Source organism: Coenobita brevimanus, chromosome 18 (assembly GCF_032717465.1).
Source record: "Coenobita brevimanus isolate Jiangsu-jjx chromosome 18, ASM3271746v2, whole genome shotgun sequence".
Classification (NCBI taxonomy): Eukaryota; Metazoa; Arthropoda; class Malacostraca; order Decapoda; family Coenobitidae; genus Coenobita; species Coenobita brevimanus.
This window is the reverse complement of record NC_136971.1, coordinates 9,471,695-9,488,670: the sequence shown is the minus strand read 5'-3', so window position 1 is coordinate 9,488,670 and position 16,976 is coordinate 9,471,695. Positions and strand designations below refer to the sequence as shown.

The 16,976-nt window shown below is 44.3% G+C and overlaps 1 protein-coding gene across 1 annotated transcript in view; it reads left to right on the top strand.

Annotated features, from left to right (window-relative positions):
- The window catches only part of LOC145391360 (CD109 antigen-like), a 98,849-nt gene extending 84,716 nt beyond the window's left edge, over positions 1 to 14,133 (top strand). Inside the window, exons 28-36 of the mRNA XM_080265958.1 lie at positions 617 to 771; positions 2,315 to 2,451; positions 3,845 to 4,083; positions 5,143 to 5,304; positions 5,480 to 5,676; positions 6,902 to 7,085; positions 7,466 to 7,574; positions 7,970 to 8,121; positions 14,095 to 14,133. Coding sequence (XP_080122084.1) covers positions 617 to 771; positions 2,315 to 2,451; positions 3,845 to 4,083; positions 5,143 to 5,304; positions 5,480 to 5,676; positions 6,902 to 7,085; positions 7,466 to 7,574; positions 7,970 to 8,121; positions 14,095 to 14,133 — 1,374 coding nt within the window. The remainder of the gene's footprint in view (positions 1 to 616; positions 772 to 2,314; positions 2,452 to 3,844; positions 4,084 to 5,142; positions 5,305 to 5,479; positions 5,677 to 6,901; positions 7,086 to 7,465; positions 7,575 to 7,969; positions 8,122 to 14,094) is intronic.
- Positions 14,134 to 16,976: the final 2,843 nt, after the last annotated feature.

The following is a 16,976-nucleotide window of genomic DNA, read 5'->3' as shown; positions in this document are numbered from 1 at the left end:
TCAATATCTCATTTCCTGCGTGTCTTCCCCATTTCCTCCGGCTGTTCTTATATTTCTCTCATCTCCTGGCTTCTATCTGATTAACGCTATTTTTTATTCAGCTCCTCAGTTCACCTTCAACCCATCCACAATTCTTTCAATCCTCAGTTCCACTATTTCTTCCTCAGTTCCTTCTAAGATTCCTCATTTCCTCAATTCTTCCTCATCTTTTTAAAGTTCCTTCAGGTCTCTCGATTCCTTCAGCTCTTCCTCCATTCCTTCAACACTACCTCACTTGCTTAGTCTTTGTATCATCTTTTCAGTTCCGTCGTCTGTTCCTCAGCTCCTCTAACTATTCCTCAGCGCTTCTCTAACTCTTCCTCAATTCCTTCACCCTTGTACAGTACCTTAAGGGCAGAATATAAACTAACTTTTACATAAGTCCTGCACTTCTTGCTCACAGATTCTTACCTATTTCTCCAACTTTTACTCAAGAACTCTTATCTATTTTTCCACTTCGTGTTCACAGACTCTTAGCTATTTCTCCACCTCTTGCCCACAAACTCTTACCTAGTTACTCCACCTCTTGCTCACAGACTCTTACCTAATTACTCAGTCTCTTGTCCACCGCCTGTAGGGTTGGTCTGCAGACAGTCCTGGCAATGGCGGGGATGATGGACAGCCACTGGTTGCCCTGACAGCGCTAATAGTGACCGTCCTGCACGAGGCCCTGCCAACGCTGACGGGCAAAGTCCACGCAGACGCCATCAACGCAAAGTTTAAAGCTATCGCGTGAGTAAATATGGCTTCCTTCAATTCTTCCTTGATTCCACCAACCGTTCCTCATTTCCTTCACATTTTCCTCACTTCCTTTAACTCTTTAATTCAACCAGCACTTCCCCAATCCTTTAATTTTTCTCAGTACCGTCAATTCCTCGTCAGTTTCTCCACATTTTCCTCAGTTCGTTTAACTGTTCAATGCCTTCACCTCTTCCTCAGTTCTTTCAATTCTTCCTCAGGTCCTTCAGATCTATACTTTAACCCTTACAGATTTAGGACGTCTTTACATTTCTCAAAGGGAAAATTTTTTTCTTTCCTTTTTCTTCTTGGTGCTGGTGTTGGTGGTATAAGCAATCGTTGCCAAGCCCTCACGACTTTGTTTCTGGGCCTGAAACTTACTATGCACGTATATTGCCTGGACCTGGTACCTTGAGACACCTTTATCAGAGTTCAGATTTCAGCCATTAAAATTCTATAGCTAAGAAAATTTTAAAAGACGGGCGCGGAATCACCAGATGCCAAATCAACCATTGCAGTTTAGGCACGCGCTCTGCTCAGTTTCACAAGCTGTTAAGGCGAAGGGTGAGCTCGATTCAAATGTGCCCTCTAGGCTGTTATATAAGAAAGCGAAAAAATAGATCTTGTGTTCAACGTACAAGGGAGTACTGTACCCAGATTAAACTTAGGTAAATGTTATGCATTTGTTCGCATATCTATGTTCCCACTCTGGTATTGTATTATTTCTTGCTGGTATTCGACAATTTTACTCAAATTTAGGTAGGGACGCTCGAACTGAAGGGGTTCATAAAGGCTATATCACGTGGCCCCTGCAGTTTGAAAAATCTGATATACAAGTCACAGAACGCAGCAAAAGACGTACAACAGAAAATACGTCACTGATCAAAGGAGTCAAAGAACCGATATCAAACAAACCTTGCCATTTATTCCAACAGCTGTTATTGTTTCCTCTTCCCAAGTTTCCCTGTTAATGCTTCTTGGAACGCCGACACATTTTGTTGCCAACTCTATCCATTCCAACCCTACCAAGTTTTTTGTGTTTATTTAATCAGAGACCAGAAGAAATCTTAGAACTCCGCAGTGCCATAATCTTAAAACTCCTCAGTGTCTGTTTTTATTATTCTCTTCTTTGAAATCGACACACACACACACACACACACACACACACACACACACACACACTACCGCGAGGCAGGTCATTACCGAAGACCCTGAAACTTTTCCATACGGGTTCTCATTTCCAAGAGCATTATTTACTTAGACGAACTATTATACTTTGATTGCAACCCACTCAAGAACTTTTTTTTTTTTTTTTTCAAAATTCCATTCTCTCTCTCTCTCTCTCTCTCTCTCTCTCTCTCTCTCTCTCTCTCACACACACACACACACACACACACACACACACACACACACACACACACACACACACACACCACGCTCATTTACTCCGATAACTACTGTTCCCTTTCCCCACCAACGCTCCTACACATCACTCGTTACTATTTATTTACCTTAAGCATTTCGTCCTCCCCATCAGGCTACTGGAACGACTACTGGAGCAGCTGTGGGATCCCTACGAGGTTGCCATCACCACCTACGCCCTCACACTGGTTGACAGCCCAGAGAAAGATGCTGCCTTCCACAAGTTGGTGCAGATGGCAATAGCGACTCCAGGTGTGTGTGTGTGTGTGTGTGTGTGTGTGTGTAAGAGAGAGAGAGAGATTCAGACTAACGCTTGATTATGAAGTTTTTGTTACTTTCGTCAATATGTTTCATCCAGCACATACGCCCATCCTTTTTCCATCGACTTCTCGCTACGAAGCCTCTCAAGACAGAAGTAATAAGAACGATCCTGGAAACCATAAATGGCACAGGGAACCCAAATCCAATTTTACCCCTGACATCAAAACCCTGCGTAACTATCTTGCCCTGCTCTACCCTGCCTTGCTCACCCTTGCCCTGTCTTCCTCTGTCCAATTTACTGTACTTACCCGGCCCTCCCATGTCCTAAACTACCATACCCCACTTAATTAATTCATCCTATCCTACCCTACCCGCTCTACAGATGGCAAAATCCACTGCCGTCTGAAAACTCGACCCTACCTAATCAACCTGTTCATCCCTGCGAAACACTCTCATCCAGTCCACTACCCTGCATTACTCTTCCCAACCTACCTAAATTTCTCCTCTTCCCCACAGTTCAGCAAATTTCACTGATCTCCGAGCCTATCCAACCTTCTCTAACTTACGTAATGAATGTACCTTACCCTCCCCTTCCTCCCAACCATAATCTACCTTACGTAAACATCCCACCCTACCTGGTCCCCCTACCCTACTCTACATATCATTATTACTTAATCCCGCCTCCGCACCCTTCCTTACATAATCATTCTTATCTAACCGTATCTCCCTTTCGTATTCAGCTCTACCGCATCTCGCTACCCTGCCCTTCCCTACCTCATCTCCAAGCCCTGTCCTATCGTAGTACATCTCCCTACTCTGCCTTATGTAATCAGTGTACTCAACCTTATCTCCTTACCCAGATTTTATCCTACCCTGAACATCCACACTGTGCACTGTGCAATTTCCACGCTGTGTCCGCACACACCCCGTTAACACAACGTACCCATACATGCTGTTATGCATTATTTATTTATTCGATTATTCATTTTACTTTACTATTTTCTCTTCAAGGTTATTCATACTGGTAGCTTATAGATAATGTATCATAGAATGTAACTTCTTCCTTTTCAGTCTTTCCTATGAAATTTCCATCTCAGTTTTTCCATGCTGCATGGTGGTTTATCTCACTTTTTCTTACCAGTTTCAACTGGAGGGTTTGGAGGTGGGGGGAGCCTTTTTGCTTTATCGTCCTTATCCTTCAGCATGTAGAGTTAGATCTCGTAGTCATAGTCTACTCGGTAACAAACAGCCTCGAAAGGCCCAAATGTTATGTTACTGTTTGTTTTCCTTTGTACTCCTTTGTACTCCTTTGTACCCTACCCTACCCCATTATCCAAACCTACCCTGTCTCCCTGTCCATCTAACCCCGTCCCCTACCCCACAGACGGCAAGCTCCACTGGTCGAGGGAGCCCATACACAGCAACGTCCGCATGAGCCAAGACAACCAGCGCAACTTTATCTCAATCAAGAAGGACCAGGCGTGGGACTCGTACGCAGTGGAGTCCAGCGTGTACGGCCTCCTGACGGTGCTGCTGCGGGAGGGACTAGCGGATAGGGCGGAGAGGATCATGAAGTGGCTCAACTCCGTCAGGAATTGGAATTTCGCCTTTGTTGGTACTGTGGTGAGTGTGTGATTCGATATTGTTTTACTGGTGTACTGTGGTTTATTGGAACTGTTGTGAGTGCGTAGGTGAGTGATGTTTGGTCCTATAGGTTAGTTTTATTGGTACTTCGGTGAATAGGTGAGTGGGTGGGTGGGCGGATGAATGGGTGAGTGAGTGAGTGTGTGAATGAGTGACGGAGTGAGAGAGTTTTGTTCTGGTGGTGTACCGTAGTTTATTGCTCTGTGAATGGCTGGGTCTTAATCGTCTTAATCTGGTGCTGTAGTTCCGTGTTCTGTCCTGTTCACTCCTGTCCTTGACCAGCTTTAATCTGCCCTTCTGTATCTTGTCCTGCCTTCCTTCCCTTCTTATATCTGTGCCTGCCCTCCCCGTCCTCTCTGTCTGCCTCCCATTCATCCATACACCCCTGTTTTTTGTATCCCATCTTAACTTCTCTGTCTCCACCCTTACTTTCCTTTCCTCTTTCTTTAAGCTAAATTCTTTCATTCTTTCGCCTTGCCTGATCCCTCCTTCGTCTTCCTTTCCTCTATCCCTAAACCCCTGAGTTACCTTCAAGCCTGCACGCCTTCCTGACCGTACTGCCTGTCTCCCCTCCATAACTACTCCATTTATATTCATACCTTACATCTCTACGTGCTTTCCACATTTCTTCCAGCTTCCCACCCTGCTAACCATCCCTGCCTCTCTCTCTCTTCCACACACCCTTCTCTCCCTTTGCCTACACACTCCTTGCTTACACACATCTGTCTCCCTCTGCCTAACACCATAGCTACATCCCCCTGCCTCTTCCTTTCTTAGCTTAACCCCTTCATCTCCCCCAAGACACACAGCTGCCTCGCTCTATACCTGCCTCTCTCCTTGCCTAACCCCTGTCTCTCCCTCAGCATACACAGCTGCCTCGCTTGTTTCCTGCTTAACACCGCACCTAAAGCTCCTGCCTCCATCTCTTCCATCCTAACTCGTGCCTACATGCAGTTGTCTCCCTCTAATCCTGCCTAACACCGTACCTACATCCTCCTGCCTCTCTCTGTCCCTGCCTGAACCCTGCCTTTCCCCCAGGACACAGTGCTGGCGATGCGTGCCCTGGCGGAGTACAGCTACCGAGCCAGGCTGCAGGACGTGACCCGCATGCAGGTGAGGGTGGAGTCCTCGGCGACACCTGATGTGGTTCACTCCATCGCCATCACCAACAGAAGCATCGCAACAGTACACTCCTTCACGGTCAGTCAGTCAGTCAGTCAGTCAGTCTCTCTCTCTCTCTCTCTCTCTCTCTCTCTCTCTCTCTCTCTCTCTCTCTGTCATGCCCTAGTCAGACCCAGAAATAATCCTACAAAAAAAAAAAAAAAATGTCTGTCAGAATTCCTATATCTAACCCCTCTCCCACCGTCTCTCCCAGGTAGCGCGACCCTGGGGCCACGTGTCCCTGAAGGCCAAGGGGTCAGGTCAGGCCCTTGCCCAGATGGACATGACCTGGGGGGTGGACCTGGACCGGTACCTGGAGAAGCCGCCCAGGAAGTACTTTGACCTCACCGTGAAAGAGACGTTCCCATCCCTCAGAAACAAGTCCATCATCGCTACCAGGGTGTGTGTGCGGTGAGTGGTGAGTGGTTGAAGGAGTGGGGGTGTAGTTTTGGTCATTCTCTATACTCTGTTCACTTTACCTTGGCCTACGAGTATTATTGCCATTTCTCAATCCTGAATGCTGAGTTTTAGCAAGAGATTAACCTTAAAAATAATGAGTCACAGAAGTGCTACAGAAAGGATGCAGAAGCGTTGTATTATCTTCTGCTACCGAGCTCCGGGAAAGAAGTTACAAAAGGATGAAAATCTTAGCCAAGTAAAGATGGACGAACTACAGACGGCAAAGGAGGCTTCACAGCGCCCCTTCCTTTAAACTTATTTCTCTCTCCCGTCTTGTACATTCCTGAAGCAACTTAAGAACTAGAAGGATAAAGATAACATAAATAGAGAGTATCAGGGTGTAATGTGTAATATAAATCGCTAAGAATAATGTGCTAGGAAGGCTCTGTGCAATCCATATCACTGTTCTGAAATATATAACTGGGGTGCAGACTGTGTGAACAGTTAGAGTGTGTATGCTTGTGTGTGGTTAATAGTTAGGGGTGTGTTGAGGGGTCTGGTTAATGTGTGTGTCGTTTTATACAGGTTGAAAGCCTGTAAGAGGCTGTCCTTTTCGGATAACACTGAATTAAATCCAGAAACCCTCTAGGAAATGCAGCAACCACTTTTCTCTGTTCGTGTACGGATGAACCGATGATGCAACAGCCATTTTTCTCTCCTTGTATGCCGGTGAACTGCTGTTGACCTCTTCTCTCCCTATATATAGATGGATCGGTATTGACCTTTTCCCTCCTTGAATCCAACTGAATTGTTGTTGACCTTTTCTCTCGCCTTATACAGATAGACCACTCTTGATTTTTCCTCTCCCTGCAATCAAATGGACGGTTGCTGAACTTTTTTTCCTCCGCACACAGATGGACCCCCACTGACCTTCCCCCCTCTCCCCGTATACTGATGGACCACTGGTGACCCCCTTTCTCCCAGTAAACAGATGGACCTTTGTTGGCTTTTTACTCCCCATATTCAGATGGACCTCCGCTGACCTTTTCTCTCCCCTACACTGATGGACCGCTGCAAACTCTCTCTCTCTCTCTCTCTCTCTCTCTCTCTCTCTCTCTCTCTCTCTCTCTCTCTCTCTCTCTCTCTCTTTGTATATACCGTAGACGGACCTTCTGTAACCTTTTCCCTCCCCATATACAGATGGACTGTGGTTGATCTTTCCTCTCCCCGTTCACAGATGGATCGCTACTGACTTTGCCCCTACTAGCCACGCGGCCTTCCTGACGGTGGACGTGGCGACTGGGTACTTCCTGTCGCAGCCCGAGTCCAACAGGGTGGTGAGGAAGGCCCAGGCGAAGGACTTGCCAATGCTCATAGACGTCAAGGCCACACCCGTCGCTATGTACTGGCAGTTCACGCATGTACGTCCCTGTACAGTTTTTTTTTTTTTTTTTCAGGAGGTCCTTCTGTTGTTTCAGTACCGGCAGGTATTTCTGTTATTTTTTAGTCTGCCTTTTTGTCGATTCACCAGGTTTTCTTTCTTACCACGGCGGTAGGGCCTTTTATGATTCCAGTAGGCTTTTAAAGTTGTTCATGTGTTTTTGCTGTTTCAGCACGTCATCTTTTTACTTCAACGGCCTTTTTTTCCCTTCAACCGGCCATGTTATTAAACCCTACCCAACCCAACCCATCCCAACCCAACCTAACCTAACCTAAAATACTCATCAAATACCTACCGCTATAACCAAGGTCTAAAGAATACAACTTAGACCTTGGCTATAACGTCACCTGACTACCACAGGTGCCGAGCGACAGGTTGAGGTGCTTCAACTACGAGATGCGACGCCAGCACCCCGCAGCCAACCTCACCGCTGTCAGAGAGGCCACCATATATGAACTATTCGCCCCAGGTCAGCCATTACCTCGCAATGTATGGTCTTGTTTAGGTGGCATAGTATTTATTTATTTATTATTGATTTTTAGCATTAATATAGACTGTGTATCGGTGTACAGTAACTGCAAATAATCATGCTTGTTGCACATGAACTCTAAATATGATGAAACCCAAAATAGACCGTTTGCTTTCACTTGACGGAAATTAGGTCACTACCGCAACTTCAGTACGTAGTCGTGATGGCTCGAAATTCCATTAATCTTAGGAACACTTCCAAACAATATAGGCTGCCCCCCTCCGACACCCCCTCCCACCCTAACCAGTTCTACGCACCCCTACAGAGCTCTTCCAAACAGTGTACCCCCCTACGCCATCCCAGCCCACTTTAACTCCCTCCATCCACCCCCACAGAACACTTCCAAACCGTGGTGATCAACGCTTCCACCCTCGCCGTGCTGGACATCTGCGAGGTGTGTGGCTCTTACCAGTGTCCCTACTGCCCGAGTTACAGTGGACGCTCCTCATACTTACTCCCTCATCCTCCACTCATCATACTACTCCTCGTATTGATCCTCCTCGTATATCTACAGATTCTATCAAGCTCCACTATACTTTATCGTACTCCACTCCTCATACTATTCCTCGTCCTCCTCGTATATCCTCAAATCCTACTCAGCTCCACTGTTCTCTTCCTGAATCCTCATCTCCTTCTTATACTTATCCCTGTAATGTATTCCTTGACCCTTCGAAACTCAGGTAATTCCTTCATAAATCCCCAATTCCTTCTCTTGCTTTTCCCTCTGATTCATCCTTGAGTCCTTCCTGACTCTGCTAATTTCATTCTCACTCCTGAACCTCTGCTCCTTCTCATTCTTCTGATATATTCTTCACTCTTTCCCAACCCAGGAACATCCCTCCTTGATTCTCAGTTCCTTGTTTTACCCCAATTTGTGCCCTTGATGTCTCCTTCGGTCCTATCTAACCCACCTTTTCCCTCCTTCATGCTGCATAGTTTTATCCTATTTTTATCCCTCCTTTCATTTCCGGCATCTTCAGTCCTACCATCAACCCTAGCTTCTAGATTTCTAACTCGTCCTCTTCTCATTCCTTCATTCCTCGTACTCCTCCTTCTCCTCTTCCTCACTTGAACATTTTCCTACGTCCTGCAGGGTACTTCAAAACCTCTTTCTTACCTCTTCCTCTGCCTCCATCCACTCCTCATCCTCATCCCTCTCACGAGACCCCAAATCCTTAACCTCATCCTACTCCCCTCTCTCCTTCTCCTCTCATCCTGCTCATCGTCAAAGTACAAAGGCAAACAAAAGACGAACTGCGGGAAGAAATGCAAGAGATGAAGACTAGACAAAAACAGCAAAAATGAACCATAATTAAAAACAACTTTGATATCATTAACACTGAACATAAAAGATCCTTGACGTTGTACATTAATATAGCTTTTAATTTTGTTATCTATTTGTTGTATTCTCTAATCATTGTTGATGTGTGTATGTTATTACTACTAAAATTGTGTTAGAAATTCGAGTCTCATTTCAACCTGCGTCACCAGCTGAGGATGGGGCAAAACTAGGGAATTATTATAGGGGCCTAAATGGAAACTAAGGGAAGCTGGAGGGCTCTAGGACTCTGAGGAAAATTGGAGAGTGTGGGTGTTAAATGAAGGATGCAGAGAATAAATGGAAAATGTAGGGGGAAACTAAAGGGTGTGGGGGTAAATGGAGGGTGTAGGGGATAACTGGAGGGTGTAGATGATAACTGGAGGGTGTAGGGGATAACTGGAGGGTGTAGTGGATAACTGGAGGGTGCAGGGCAAAACTAGTGGGTGCAGGGGGAAGCTGGAGTGTTTAGGAGGGAACATTGGAGGTGCAGGAGAAACTGGAGGTGTGGAGAAAAACTGTTCAATGTTAGGGAAAGGCAGAGGATGGATGAAAACTGCAGGACTCAGGAAGCAATAAGAGAGGCTGAGAGGAACTACTAGGGGACGAGGAGAAACCCATAATCTAGTGGAAATCGGAGGGATGCATTATCAAGATCTAATGTTCGCCGACAATCCCCTGCCTGCTGTGGTGATGGAAAGTGTTATATAAAATTTATGTGATAACTTGATGACGCACACACACACAAGAAAAAAACATTTGAGAAAGAAGGATACTCTCTGACGTTCGGGGGTAATGATGTACAGTATATGGAAGGCAGGACTCAATTCTGGATGGGAAGTGTCGGCAAACTTTATCTCATTATAGTATTTGGGATGCTAAATGCCGCAGGAAAATAACATGGATCCTTGTGGGGGGAGGGGGGGAAGGGGATGGTGCACTCTCAGATATACAGTAGACCTGCTTCACAACCATACCCCGTCAATTATTCTTCATTCCAACCACTTACACCCTCTTACACATATTCCCAAATCTTATCCTAGCTAAACTTCATTACATCATTCCATTTCACTTCAGTTTTTTGCATAGTTATACACCCTTACCTTATCCCGGTTCAGTTGTAATCTTCATTCACTCCCACTCCAATCTCCTACATAACTACACTCCCTAACCTTATCCTGGTCTAACTGCAGTCCTCCATGCCATCCCACTTCACTTTCCTGTTTATAACCGGCTCATCAACCTTGCTATGATCGATTCTAAGATTGTTACACTCCCTTCCATCTCATTCCACCCTCCTGCACATACATCCACCCCTGTTCCTTCATCTCACTTCCGGCTTTCATCATCATCATCATCATCTACCGTCATTATATTAATCATAGTCACCATATTCATCATCACTGCCATTGTCATCGTCACCCACTTACGCAACAAAATAGAATACTGTTGCTTCGCTACCTGCCAGCCTGTAAGCCTACTCACCTACCTCTCTACATTCCTATCTACCTAGCTTTGTTGTGTCCTGGGGATTAACAATTAGCCCTAACCCTGCCTCTTGACTTATTAACTCACACACAGAACCGGGTATGATACGTAACATAATTACATACAGAAATTACATTAATAGATGTTGGGAGTGAGGGGTTGATACTGTAAGGTGAACTAGTTGTCTGTATACAATTTAGCACTGATTGCAGACTCAGTGAGTACACTTCAGCAATTTGTGTCTGAGTCTGGAAGAGTATGTGAAAGGAAGAAACTGGGAGCGAATTAAAAAGAAAAAAAAAAGCAAGGCGGTGACGTATAACAGATGGACTGAGCAGAACGACATGAAAATTAATCTCAGGGAGGAGTATTTGGAGGAAGTGGAGAAGGGAGAAAAAGTGAGCAGATGGAGAGAACACTTTAAGGAATTGTTGAACGTGGAGGATGGAAGTAATGCGAGTATAAGTGGCTGGGGAATGGCTGGGAGAAGGAGGGAGGTGAGAAAACAGGAAGAAATCAGTAGGATAGAAGTTGTGGAAGCAATGAAGAAAGTTAAATCAGGGAAAGCCCCAGGAATTGATGGAGTGTGTGGTGAAATGCTGAAGCATGGGGGAGAGATAGTAGTAGAATGGATGTGGAAGATGTGCAGATTGGCCTGGGAGGAAGGTAGAGTCACGGAGGATTGGAAGTCAGGTATAATTATTCCCTTGTACAAAGGAAAAGGGGAAAAAGAAGTGTGTGGTAATCATAGGGGCATTTGTCTTCTTAGTATAATAGGAAAAGTGTATGGTAGGATACTTATTGACAGAGTTAGAGAAAGAACAGAGAAATTAGTTGGAGAAGAACAGGGAGGCTTTAGGAAGGGAAGAGGTTGTGTAGATCAGATATTCATTCTTAGATCTTTAGTGGAAAAGTTTCTAGAGAAGGGAAAGAAGTTGTATGCGGCTTTCATGGATTTGGAGAAAGCATATGACAGGGTGGATAGACTAGGATTGTGGAAAGTGTTAAGAATATATGGAGTAGATGGGAAGTTGTTGAATGCTGTGAAGAGTATGTACGATGGTGCGAAGGCTGCAGTGCGTGTGGATGGTGAACTAAGTGAATTTTTCTCTTTGAAAGTTGGGTTGAAATAGGGATGTGTAATGTCTCCATGGTTGTTCAATCTGTACATGGATGGGGTAATAAGAGAGGTACAAGGTAGGGTAGTGGATGTTGGAGTGGCCCTGGTGATTGAGGATAGTGTTTGGAAACTCCCTGTACTGTTGTTTGCAGATGATACTGTGTTGTTGAGTGAAGACGAAGGGGAGCTGCAAGGCTTGGTGGATGAGTTTGAGAGAGTGTGTAAGAAACGGAATCTAAAGGTGAATGTAGGGAAGAGTAAAGTGATGGTCTTTGAGAGAGGTGAAGTCAGTGAATGTACAGCGAGGCTGGATGGTGAGGAATTGGAAAATGTGAGTACGTTTAAGTACTTGGGTAGTGTGATGAGTAAGGATGGAGGTTTGGAGGGTGAAGTGCTTGAAAGGGTACAGCAGGGAAGAAAGGTTGCTGGTTCTTTGAAAGCAGTGATAAGAAACAGGGAAGTGAGCATGGAAGTGAAAAAGTTACTACATGACAGTATTGTAATACCAACTCTAACGTACGGAAGTGAAGCTTGGACGTTGTTGGAAGGACACAAGTCAAGAGTGAGAGCCGTGGAAATGAGTTATTTAAGAGGAGCCTGTGGAGTCACATGGAGAGACAGGCTGACGAATGAGGATATAAAGGAGCGTTGTGGTGTTGATGTGGATGTGATAGGAAGCGTTATGAGGAACACACTGAGGTGGTTTGGCCATGTGGAGAGGATGGAGGGTGAAAGACTGACGAAGAGAGTGTATGTGAGTGAGGTAGAGGGGGAAAGAGGGAGGGGGAGGCCGAGGATGAGATGGAGAGATGGGGTGGAGAGGTATATGAGAGAGGGGGGTGTGAGTTGGGAGCAGGGGAGTGAAATGGCGGGGGACAGGGCGACTTGGAGGCGATTTGTTTGTGGCCACCCCAAACGGGATTGAGGTGTCTGGCAATAGATAGATAGATATATAGAAATGGTATTGATACCTGGGGATGGACATAACAGCAGATGGAACTCGAGAATGCGAAATAAGTCAAAGGATACGAGAGCAGAGCAAAAAATACTAGGGACGTTGAGAAGTGTACAGGATGAAGTCAGTGTTTGTGTAAGCGAGGATGGGTATATACGAAGGAACAGTGATTTCAGTAGTGATATATGGCGTCAGGTCATGAAACTGAAAATGGTTGGAAGTGCTGAAGGTGAGGTGACTGAGATCTCTATGTGGGGTGAAATGGATTGATGAAGAGAGAAATGACACTGTGAGAAAAAGGCGTGGAAAAAGACGTAGAATAATGAAAAGGGGGAGATATGTTAAAGTGTCATGGCCGTATGGAGAGAATGGGAGAAGAGAGACTGATAAAGAAAATGTCCATATCGGAAGTGGAGGAAGTGTGAGGAAGGAGGAAACATGGAGGGAGACGGAAGGATAGTCTGAAAGTGATTTTTTAATTACATATGTCTGAGCATCAAGGAGGAAGAGATGGATGTATGAAGTGCAGTAAAATGGAATGAAATGCTTTGTGGGGAAAAGACTCGCGGTCAGTGATCTATAACAGGCAAGAAGGGAAGCAACTGGGGTAAACCGCTCGTAAATCGCTTAAAACTGTTTTCTGTAGACCATTACATTCGACAGCTGATTGACAGTGTGAGTGACTGGGATTGCTTTCTTCCGTTTTCCAGGGCTACCCGATGGAGAGGGCAACAGTGAGCACGTCAGTCACCTTTCTATCCGCTCTTCTATACATCCAACCAATTAACCACCAATCAACCCATCCATCAGTCAGTCTGCTCATCCATTTGTCTTGTCATTCATCTAAACAACTATCCTTTCTTCCACGAATCAGTTAACTCAGCTATGCATTCATCCATTTATTCATAATCTACTTATCCATCCATCCATCCACGCGCCAATATATCCATTCATATATCTATCATTCAGTTTACTCATCCATCTGTCAGTCCACCCATGCATCCATCAGTCAGGCTACTCATTCATCCGTTCAGCCACTCATCTATCTATTCATCCATCACTCCATCCACTCACCCATCCGTCCATCCACTAGTTTACACATCCATCCATTCATCCGTCAGTCAATATGCTCATCCACCCAGCAATCCCTCTAAAAGCAAAGCAACGTCGGGAATTACACGGCAATAACTCTCCCCTCATCACCGCTACCTCTTCTGGGAAACCTGACCGAGAGAAGAGCGAAATTAAGTAATACCACTCTCACATTTATCGCTTGGAGGTTGGAGAGACGGACGAACAGAGGCGCACAGGAAAGCAAACACCATCAGACTGACTATAGTTCGTTCACCTTAACTTGGCGCAGATTTTCTTGTCACTTTGTAGCCAATTTCCAGCAGAATAAAGGCAGAATGAGACAATATTGTTCCTCCATCTTAACTTGTAGCAGATTTTTTTTCGTTCTGTAGGTCATTCTCAATAGCTTAATGGCAGAATAAGGCCGTACAATGACTCTACATCCTTTTCATTACACTCTTTCGTGACTAGCACACCATATTTTAATGTGTAACCCTTGTTGCAGCTCAGCCTTCAATATGGTGGGATGGCAAATTTCAGATGACGTCGAAAGATTTTTTTTTTTTTCTTTTTTCATTTTTGCTACCTCCACAGGATTTTATTACACTTAGAGAAGCCTTTGACAATGGGAGGGTTAATGAAGGCTGAGAATTAACCCCTTCACTTCAGTCCTCTGCATAATCTCTACATAAATCGTCTGGACTAACCTATTCACTTCAGTCTCTTGCATAACCTTCGCAAAAATCGTCTGGAAAAAGGAGTGGAAAAAAGGGCAACATCACTGTACTGAAAGGGTGTATACTTGAACGCCTGAATGATGATGGAATCGTGAAATGAAGAAAAGGAAACGAAAGAAAACAGGAACTGATTTAACAGCAATTAACTTAACTGAAAAGGATCCAAGATGGACTGAGACTTTTGTGGGCTTTTTCCCCAACAATCAACTTTTTCAAATGTGGTAAGAATTCTTCCAAATTTACTATGGCCTTTCGAGGCTCTTTTTTTTTTTTTTCACTCTTTCAGCCCTTGGACGTCATTTCTGTTACATTGTTGCTATTGTCAGACGATTTTATTAAGCTTGGGAGAGTCTATATTACCACCAGAGGGATTTAGTAGGTAAATAAATCGTCTAAGGGTTGTAAATTTACATTAGAAAAATAGTCGTAGTGAATATGCTAGGTCTAATGGGGGGTGATATGGCTACGATATCTGTTCTATGAGCTTATTATTCTTCCTACTGATATGGGATTCTACCCAGCTTAAAAGAGCACACTCCACGTCAATAAAGGCTACATCCAACCCAACAATTCTCAAAAGCCTCTCCCAAGCTGAATAAAATCGTCTGTAGCAAGAATAAAGACATCATAATATTGTAACAGTTTATGATAACAGTAAAGCACCATACCTCCCTCCCCCCACCCACTAATCCCCGATGTCTATGTTGGCAGGAAAAAAAGGAGCAGGACCACCGTCTAGTGTAGACAACCATAAATGTCCGGGAAATTTCAAAGGAGAGACTGAATGAAGGTAAATTATAATGACAGAGACACCAAGGGTACGTGTGTGTGTGTGTGTGTGTGTGTGTGTGTGTGTGTGTGTGTGTGTGTGTGTGTGTGTGTGTGTGTGTGTGTGTGTGTGTGTGTGTGTGTGTGTGTGTGTAACTAAATCTGTGTGCACATGTACTGCTACGTGTGTGTGTGTGTGTATAGATGAAAATATGACTGTGTGCTGGAGGGCGATGTACGAGTATATACAGTATGTGGGTAGCATAAGATCATCATTATATTCTTACACATCACGACCCACGTTCCCTCTCTTTCTGTAGGCACTTTGCATGAACTCCCACACAGCAGTTTCAATCCAGCATTTAGGCATAAATACATCCCAGCAAACCTCTCTATCTATCTCTCTATCTACGTACTTAACTCTATATACATACATACATACATACATGCATACATACATACATACATTTATACACACATTCCATCTTGCATACAAGATGTTGAGCAAGCCCTGTGTCCGTTTAGTGAAAGGTTTACCTAACTTTTACAAAGTCATATTTAACTGGGGAGATTACAGTAATCATGCTTAAAGTGTATAATGTAGGCTACATAATATCTTGTTTTAATATAATTCAAAATTATTTATATTCAAATCAGAGAGACAACTAGGCGTATGTGCCTCTAATTATATTTTAACATAATGATTAATTCACAAATATCAACCTTATTCACGAATATGTAAAAATTATTTGCACAGCTTTTCCATGAGATAAATTTGATTGTCTATCTCTTTATTTATCTTTCCATTAGTCTATTTATTCAACTGTTTATCTATTCCACTCTAGCTTCTGCTATCCAGCTGTCCATCCATCAATCAATCAGTCTATATCTGTCTACCTACAGGATCTGTCTACTTGACTATTTATCTGTCCAGTTGGCTACCTATCTACAGGCTAAACCTATTAGTCTGCTATCACAGCATAAGCCAGCCTTCCCCCACACACCCAGGTGCGTTACTGAGCAACCCATCTTCAAGGTTTGGGGTTGTGGTGGTGAGTGTTCCTGGGGGTTTGTGGCTGTGCTGTAGTCTTATTGCTGTTGCGGGGTTGTAGCTGTGGAGGTTAGTAGTTGTTCTGTTGTTAAAGATGTTGTTGTGGGACTGTGGTTGTGAGGCAGTGGTAGTTCTGTAGTTACTTTTGTTGCTGCTGTGGAATTGTAGGTAAGGGAGTTTAGTAGCTGTGTTGTGGTTAATTGTGTAGTTGTGGGATTGTGGCTGTGTGGGTTAGTAGTTGTTCTATCAGGACTCCATATTATAATTGCAAATCATAATAGATAGATAGATAAATAGATAAACAGAGAGACAGATAGAAGCAGGGAGTCAGATGATGAGAAGGTATTGTGTCTGCGAGAATCGAGCAATGCTAAACATGCTTACACACTCTTAACTCAAGGAATGCTTTATAGGCACACGACAGCGCCTAGTGACCATACACACACATACACACATACTCACACACAGGCTTCTAGAACTTTCCACTCACAAGGAACACACGTGACACACCCCTGCTACACCAGAATTTAGGAAAGAGAGCTCAGAGGGAGGTTAGCCACAGAACAGGCAGGAGGAGAAGGAGACAAGCCATACAAGAGGCAGGTCGCAGGGAGAAGGGCTTGGCAACTTGAGAGAGAGACAGAGAGAGCGAGACAGATAGCTAGCTAGCGGGACTGGACTCTATACTTCGCTCTGTGTGAGAGACTTGTTAATATTTCCAAGACAAATAAAAATAGTCCCATACTATTCTTTACCTCTCCTGTCACTACATGACAAATGGGAAAGAAGATTATCTACTACAAGCTACTCCAAGATATAAAAACCGCTCGT